The 9,016-nt window shown below is 39.5% G+C and overlaps 1 protein-coding gene across 1 annotated transcript; it reads right to left on the reverse strand.

The window, feature by feature from the left end:
* Window positions 1-3,409: 3,409 nt before the first annotated feature.
* LOC110595829 (peptidyl-prolyl cis-trans isomerase A-like) lies at window positions 3,410-3,900 on the reverse strand. Its single transcript, XM_021713611.1, has 2 exons — window positions 3,671-3,900; window positions 3,410-3,566 (listed from the first exon to the last, which is right to left on the reverse strand). Exons 1-2 carry the CDS (start codon window positions 3,898-3,900, stop codon window positions 3,410-3,412), a joined length of 387 nt encoding a protein of 128 aa, XP_021569286.1.
* Window positions 3,901-9,016: the final 5,116 nt, after the last annotated feature.

Here is a 9,016-nt window from a genome sequence, read left to right on the forward strand (position 1 = left end):
CCATTTTCTGATGCAAGGGAAGCGATTTGGGTAACATCTGGCAGGTAGAAAACTCTTAATTTTTGTGTGTGACTTTTCTGGTCTCACGATATGAAGTTAGACCTGAGAAACAAGGTATCTATCTTACATTTCTCTCCCCTAAAAGATAATGTACCCTTTTATGATTTCTATCCTTCATATCGGATATAAGAAGTCGTTGGCCTGAGACCCCTCTCCTAGAAATAATCAATTGGACCAGTTGTCTATTAAGACTATCCTGATTTATGATAATAAAACCATGATGAGCCAAGCACGGTGGCTCATGTCTGTAATCACAGCACTTTGGAAGGCTGAGGTAGGAGGATTGCTTGAGCCCAGGAATTTGAGACAAGCCTAGGTAATGTAGCGATAGCTTCTCTCTACAAAAATTTACAAAATAAAAATAAAAATTAGCTGGGTGTGGTGGTACATGCCTGTAGTCCCAGCTACCGGGGAAGCTGAGGCAGGAGGATCACATGAACCCAGGAGGTCAGGCTATAGTAAGTTGTGATTGTGCTACTGCACTTCAGCCTGGGTGACAGAGTGAGACCTTAACTCAAAACAAGGAAAAGGAAAAAAAATAGCCTAGGCAATTGGTGAGACCTCATCTCTATAAAAAAACCAAATAATTAGATGGGTGTGGTCACATGCATCTGCAGTCCTTGCTACTCAGGAGTCTGAGGTGGAGGGATCACCTGAGACCAGGAGGTCGAGGCTGCGGTAAGCCATGATGGTGCCACACACACCAGCTTGGGCAACAGATTGAGACCCCGACTTCAAACAACAATTAAAATAAATAAATAAATAAAACCATGATGCCCACATACATAAGAAGCCATAGTCAGTTCGTTCTGCTTGCATTCTCTTGCCGTTCAAAGGACAATTAATTTTTTCTTTGTTTCCTTCACCTATTTATTTTCTGTGTGTATCCTATCTCCTTAGAACAAAGGAGTAGAATAATTTTTCCCTTCTAACTCCAAAATTACATAGCTGACAACAAAAACAGGTATAATAAAAGAGCAAAATAGAAATAGGAATTTTCTGGGTCGTGACCGAGAAAATTATAAATTAGTAGTAAATGTGTATGTAATTAAATGGTATACACTATTTTATAAATAAATATGTATTAGTCAATTCATAAGTAAGTAGCATCAACTGAAAATAAGATTAGGAAGGGGAGAAGGCCCACAAAGACATAGATCAGGAAAAACTATGTAATGTAGTTGTTATAGCTGAGCCTCTAATTTCACTCTAATCTGCCCGGCATCAAAAGCAAAAGGAAAGAAACATTTGGCATAATTTAATTTTTCTTTATTAATTCAGTGGGTGACTGTGTAATAGATTTACTTGATGAAGCAATTTTTTTTTTTGAGTTGTAGTCTCACTCTGTCTCCCAAGCTGGAGTGCAGTGGCACACTCACTGCCACCGCAGCCTTGACCTGCTGGGCTCAGGCAATCCTTCTGCCTTAGCCATCTGAGTAACTGGAATTACAGGCATGCACTACCACACCGGGCTAATTATTTGATTTATTGTAGAGGCGAAGTCTCACCATGTTGCCAGGGCTGGTCTCAAACCTGTGAGCTCAGGCAATCCTCTCACCTCAGCCTCCCAAAGTGCTAGGATTACAGGCCTGAGCCACTGCGCCTGGCGGGCAATGAACCAGTTTTTGAAATCACAAATGGCAGAAAGCCTGTGACAAACAGGCAGTTGTTTCTCTTGATTCTAAATATAACCTCTTGTAAGACTGGAAAAATTGGTACCTTTTACCAGATAATGATTTAAATAATCTTTTACTAGAATATTTAGATGGTTTTTTTCCATTTTTATTTTAAGAGTTTTTTCTGGCCAGACACGGTGGCTCAAGCCTGTGATCCCAGCACTTTGGGAGGCCGAGGCGAGTGGATTGCCTGAGTCTGTGGGTTAGAGACCAGCTCAGGCAACTTGATAAGAACTTGTCTCTACAAAAAAATCAAAAATTAGCCAGGCATGGCAGTGTGTGCCTGTAGTTTCAGCTACCTGGAAGGCTGAGGCAGGAGGATTGCCTAAACCTAGCAGGCGAGGCTGCGGTAACTTTGAGCATGCCACTGCACTCTAGCCTGGGCGACAGAGTGAGACTACAACACACACACAAAAAGACTTTATTGCCTCAAGTATGCCATGCAGCATTTGGAAGGAAAAATGAAGACTTGTTCAAGAAAACATGAACAGAAGCAAACGGTGAAAATGAATATTTTATTTGATGTTGATAACCCCACAATAAATTGTATAAAATACACATTTGAATAATTCTTTTAATGGTTGGGCAATAAAGTCTATTTTCTTTCAAACAGAAAATAGAAGGAAAGAAAGAAATAGCTTGTGAAAAGTTTCGTCTAGAAGACAGTGTGCCAGGATTGGGACACTGCAAATCCAGTATGAATGAAGGTCAAGGAGCCAATGAGGAGGATGAGTTAGGATGCGGGTTCTTTAATCTGCCTCCTCTCCACTAATAATGAGTATTCATTCTTCTGTTAAAAATTTTAAAAGAAGACTGGGCTCGGTGGCTCAGTCCGTAATCCCAGCACTTTGGGAGGCCCAGGCTAGAGGACTGTCTGAGCCTACAGGTAACTTGACGAGACCTTGTCTCTACAATAAACAAAAAATTAGCCAGGAGTGGTAGCGCACACCTGTAGTTCCAGCTACTGGGAAGGCTGAGGCAGAAGGATCACCAGAGCCCACCAGGTCAACTCTGGGGTGAATGTGAGCCCCTGCACTCCAACCTAGGCGATGAAGTTCCAACTCAAACAAACAAACAAAAATTTAAAATAATCATGTGGATATTTACTTAATAAATTCCCTTTTATGCAAATATTTCTCTGCTGATTTTGTATTGCTCTCCATCTTGCTATTGTGATATTAATTTCAGGAGCTCTTTACTGAGCTTTTCCAATTCCCAGCTATTACTATCAATCTGTGCCTAAAATTGAAGTCTTTGCATATATTTCTGTTAAACTAGAATAAGCAAATATGAAGAGAAAAGAAGAATATCCCTGACATCTTTTGCATTAAGCCAATGAGCCATCATAGGATTCCCAAGGAATTTCAAGAGGAGTTCTTGATGTCATAGGGCAAGTTTTTACATCATTTCACTGCTGTGACAGGGCAATCACATGAAGCCCAAAGAAGTTCTGAGGAAGCTGACACTGACCAATCCTTTTTTCTTTAATTTAGTTTTTATTTCTCTGCAATCCAACTAGACGTGGAAGGGAATAAGGAAAATATGGAACCCAAAGAATTGTAGCGAGAGTACAAAGGTTATAGGAATATTGCCAGCAAATGAGATGGAGGGGGTGCTCTCCTGAGCTACAGAAGGAGTGATCTGGTAGCTTAAGATAAAACAAGTCAAACTTATTAGAGTTGTCCACAGTCAGCAATGGTGATCTTCTTGCTGGTCTTGCCATTCTTGGAGCCAAAGCCCTCCATGGCTTGCACAACATTCATTCCCTTTTTCACCTTGCCAAAAACCACATGCTTGCCATCCAACCATTCAGTCTTAGCAGTGCAGATGAAAAACTGGAAACCCTTTGTGCTGGATCCAGCATTTGCCATGGACAAGATGCCAGAAGCTGTATGCTTCAAGATGAAGTTCTCATCATCAAATTTCTCCCCAAAGATGGGCTGCCAGTGCCATTATGGCGTGGAAAGTCACCACCCTGGCACATAAACCCTGCAATAATTCTGTGAAAGCAAGAACCCTTATAACCAAATCCTTTCTCTCCAGCACTCAGAGAACAAAAGTTTTCTGCTGTCTTTGGAACTTTGTCTACAAACAGCTCAAAGGAGACGCGGCCCAAGGGCTTGCCGTCAACGGTGATGTCAAAGAACATGGTGGTGTTGACCATGGCTGATGGGAAAAGGCTCAAGGTGGTGGTGTTTGCAAAGTTATTTATTTATTTATTTAGAATCGGGGTCTCAGGCTGTCACCCAGGCTGGAGTGCAGTGGCATGATCCTGGCTCCCCACAGCCTCTATCACCTGGGCTCAGGCAATCCTTCCACTTCGGCATCGCAAGGAGCTGGGACTACAGGCACACGCCATCAAGCTAGACTAATTTTTTTTAAACTTTTTGTAGAGACGAGGTCTCATTAGGTTGTCCAGACTGGTCTTAACTCCTGTGCTCAAGCAATCCGCTGCCTTGGCCTCCCAAAGTACTGGGATTTCAGACTTGAGCCACCACACCCAGCAAGACCAACTCATTTTTAAAAATACAATTTTCCCTCAAGTTCAGTAAGCTGGGTTCACAAGCAAACCACTGCACTGCAATTAGTAAAAAAAAAAAAAATTAAGGCTTAGGAAACAGCTCTGCATCAATCATTAGGAAGTTGTCCTGCCCTGTGAAAGGTGAGCTTGTGCCCGCAAATTAAAACAAACTAAACTAAAAGTGTTTAAACCTCTGGCCTCACAAAATAATCATAAAAACAGACTGCTGTAAATAAAGCTGGAGAAAATAGGTCTGTAGTTAGAAAATGCTTCTATTTAAAAATGGCTCCTTCTAAGGAAAATTTGGAAGACAGAGAAAGCTTTCATCCAAAGCATGAGACATTTCATTATTTCAAAAGCTAAGCAAACTCATTTTAAATAAGAGTCATTTAATGCAACATGTGCTTACTATGAATGTCTTTAGACTTGGAAAGCAAAATATAGAATATTTAATAAGCCAGTTTCTACAGTGTTTAACAAAGAATGGCATACTGTTAACTGTAATGAATATGTTAATAACATTTGAAGGAAGGAAGATTATACAACCACAGTTTTATCATATCATCTTATTTTGTTAGCTAAATTTCCTTCAAGTGTCATAAACATCTAATATTGCATTTTAAATGGGTTATATATAGGACCAATGCCAGATTTGGGATCTAGATGTTCTAATTATAAAACATGAATTTTAGTTAAAGACATGACTATTCAAAGACCAAGTGTTCATGACTCTGAAATAACTATCTATTTTTTCACAAGTGCTAACCTCCAGTAAGAAAATAACTACTTATATTTTAATTTGGAAGTTCATATTTTATCAGCAAATGTCTGCAAATTTTCAATGAAAAAACATAAAGCATTTATTAATACCATACCAATTGAAAGGCACAATGTCTCCTAGTTTGTTTTTGTTTTTAATTTTATATTGAGAGACAGTGTTTCACTCTGTCACCCCAGGCTGGAGTGCAGTGGCTTGATCACAATTTATTGCAGCCTTAAAATTCTGGGCTCAAATGATCCTCCTGCCGCAGCCTTCTGAGTAGCTGGGACTGCAGATACAGGCCATCATGCCTAGTTAACTTTATCTTTTTAATGTTGCAAAGATGAGATCTTGTTATGTTGCCCAGCCTGGACTCAAACTTCAGACCTTAAGTGATTCTCTCACCTCAGCCTCTCAAAGCATTAGGATTATAGATGTGAGCCACTGTGCCCAGCCAACCATAACTTTTTAATGGCTATGTTCTATCAGAAAGTTAAAATATTTTACCAAAAAAATGTCACATTATACAATTTGGCTATTGAAATAAAAAACGGAGAATAAGATGCTATGTTGAATAGAGACAAACACGAGAGAAGAGCCCAAAAAACCCCAGAGTTATCTTTTGGAGGGTGGGTCCCTGGTATTACAGGCTTCCCCTTCTAGGTAAATGTTCTAGGAACCCATTGGCAACAGTGTCCCAGCTAGTGTTGTGGGAGTCTGTGTTCAGTTTTGGTGAATTTTTTTTTTTTTTTAAGATTCTTTAAACACATTTCCTCATTTCATGATAGGTGATCTACGAACACACCTGCCCACACCGTGCTGAGTGTTCAGCAGTTTTTGACAAAAATGGCATGGTTCCCCATGCCCCATTCTCACTATTCACCCGATCTTGCCCCAGTGACATTTTTTTGTTTTCCTGAATGACAAAAGTCCTCAAAGGAAAACGTTTTGCTGATATGAAAGAGGTGAAACAAAATGGCAAAAGCACTAAAAAGGAATCAAAATTGATGAGTTCAAAAACTGTTTCGAGTGGTGGAAAAATTATTTCTATTTGTGTATTGCAGCAAACAGAGAGTACCTTGAAGGTGACTGAAGTTTAAACATTATGTAAGAATAAATACACAATTTTTTAATAAATATATTCTGAATTTTTATCGTCAAATTCAGAATATTCTAAATCTGTAAAGGTTAAAAAAGAAAAGTATTTTAAAAATAACTATAGCTATAACATTTTGTTAAGGGATTCACAACATATAAAAAGAAGTAAATTGTGACATCAAACACATAAAATGTTGGGGGAGGGAGTAAAAGTATAGAGTTTTTCATTTTTGTTTTAGCATGCCCCTTCCTTGATCAAGAAGTATAGCTTTTTAAAATATGTGATTGAAGTTAAGTTGCTGTCAGTTTAAAATAGATTGTTATAACTATAGAAGTTTTTTGTAAGTTTCATGGTAACCACAAAACAAAAACCTAAAATAGATACCTAAGATATAAAGAGAAAAGAATCAAAGCATATGACTACCAAAAAAATGATCAAATCTCAAAGGAAGACAACAAGAGAGGAAGAAAGAAACAAAAGAAGCACAAAACAGTGAGAAAACAATTAATAAAATGGCAGTAGTATGTACTTACCCATCGATAATTACTTAAAAGGTAATGGATTAAAGTCTTCAATCAGAAGTCATACAATGGATAAATGGATTAAAAATAAGACCCAACAATATGCGGCCTACAAGAAACTCACTTCAGCTTTAAGGACATACATAAGTTGAAAGTGAAGGGATGGAAAAAGCTATCTCATGCTGGGATCCAAAAGAGAACAAGGGTAACTTATGTCAGACAAAATATACTTAAAGTCAAGCTGGGCATGGTGGCTTATTGCTGTGATTTCAATACTTTGGGAGTTCATATTGGCCAGGAGTTTGGACCAGCCTGGATAACATAGTGAGATCATGTAACTACAAAAAATAAAAATAAAAAAGTTAGCCAGGCATGGTGATTCATGCCTGTATCCCTAGTTACTTGGGAGGTTGAAGCAGAAGGAACTTTTGAGTCCAGAAGTTCAAGCTTACAGTGAGCTATGATCATGCCACTGCCCTCTAGCCTGGGTGACAAAATGAGACCCTATCTCTCCCTCTCTCTCTCTCTCTCTCTCATATATATATGCTTAAAGTATAAAACTAAGAAGAGTCAAAGAAAGTCATTATTAAAAAATCATTATATAATGATAAAGGAATCAATTCCTCAAGAGGATATAACAATTGTAAATATATATGCACTCAAGATCAGAACACCTTACTTTTTATTTGTTTATTTATTTAAAAAACTTGAGGCACAATTCAGGATTAGGTATACAAGTGGTCATCACACAGGTAAAGTTTGGGCCTCCCTTTGGTCCCCACTCCACCTGCTTTGAGATCAAGTACCCTCATTGATGTTGTGCCATCTCCCTCCACCCACCCCAGCAGTATCCCACTACTGCCAAATCCTTTCTTGCAGTATCATGATACATGTTCAGGATCTGCTTATGAATGAGAACATGTGGTACTCTGTTCTTTGTTTCTGTGGTAGATCACTGAGTTTGATTGACTCTAAATCTAGCCAAGTTGCTGCGAAGTTCATATGTTTGTCCTTCTTTGTGGCTGCGTGATATTCTATTGTGTATATATACATTTTTTTAATCCAGTAAGTTTCAAGGGGCAGCACAGTTGATTCCATGTTTTCACTATTGTGAAGAGTGCTGCAATAAACATGCATGTGCAGGTATCTCTTTTGTAGAATGATTTGAGTTCCCCTGGGTATATTCCCAGTGGGGGGATTGTTGGGTCACGTGGAGGGTCAATGCCTAGTTCTTTTAGAAATCGCCACACTATTTTTCAAAAAGGTTGCACTTGTTTGCATTCCCACTAGGAGTATAGTAGAAGCACTCCTTTTTCTCCACATCCTCGACAGCATCTGTTGTTGTTTGTTTTATTCTTTATTTATTTATTTTTGAGTTGAAGTCTCACTCTGTCACCCAGGCTGGAGTGCAGTGGCACGCTCACGGCCACCCCAGTGTCGACCTGCTGGGCTGAGGCAATCCTTCCACCTCAAACTTCCAAGTAGCCAGAAGTAGAGGTGTGCACTACCATGCCCAGCTAATTTTTTTGAATTATTGCAGAGATGATGTCCTGCCCAGTTGTCCAGACTGGTCTCGAACCCGTGGGCTCAGGCAATCCCCTCATCTTGGCCTCCCAAAGTGCTGGAATTGCATCTTGAGTCACTGCACCTGGCCTGTTTGTTTTATTAATGATGGCCATTCTTACTGAGGTTAGGTGGTATCTCAATGTGGTTTTGATTTGCATTTCTCTGATGATTAGTGAGACTGAGCACTTTTTCATGTGTCTGTTCGTTACCCGTATATCTTCTGTTGAGAAGTGTCTATTCAAGTCTTTTGCCCACTTTTTTTTTTTTTTTTTTTTGAGTTGGAGTCTCACTCCATCACCCAGGCTCCAGTGCAGTGGTACACTCACGGCCACCCCACTGTCAACCTGCTGGGCTCAAGCAATCCTTCCACCTCAGTCTTCCAAGTAGCCAGAACTACAGGTGTGCACTACCACACCCAGCTAATTTTTTATTTATTGTAGAAATGAGGTCTCGCCAAGTTGCCTGGGCTGATCTCAAACCCATGGGCTCAGGCAATCCACTCATCTTGGCCTCCCAAAGTACTGGGATTACAAGATGAGCTACCAAGCCTCCACTTTTTAATGCAGATGTTTGTTTTTTTTCCTTTCAGCATGTTTGAGTTCCTTGTAGATTCTGGGTGTTTGTCAGATATACAGTTGACAAATATTTTTTTTTCCATTCTGTGGGCTGTCTCCCTGCTCTCTTGATGATTTCTTTTGCTTTGCAGAAGCTTTTCAGCTTGATGAGGTCCCATTTGTCTATCTTATTTATCTCTTATGGCATGGGCACTTGGGGTTTTGATCAGGAATTGGTTACCAGTTCCAATTTCCATAA

This window comes from Carlito syrichta, unplaced genomic scaffold (assembly GCF_000164805.1).
Source record: "Carlito syrichta isolate Samal-C Ts95f unplaced genomic scaffold, Tarsius_syrichta-2.0.1 Scaffold92608, whole genome shotgun sequence".
Classification (NCBI taxonomy): Eukaryota; Metazoa; Chordata; class Mammalia; order Primates; family Tarsiidae; genus Carlito; species Carlito syrichta.

Coding starts and splice junctions, on each gene's coding strand:
- LOC110595829 (XM_021713611.1), bottom strand. CDS start 3,900: ATGGTCAACACCACCATGTTCTTTGACATCACCGTTGACGGCAAGCCC. Junction 3,567..3,670: donor AATGGCACTGGCAGCCCATC/TTTGGGGAGAAA, acceptor TTTCCAGTTTTT/CATCTGCACTGCTAAGACTG.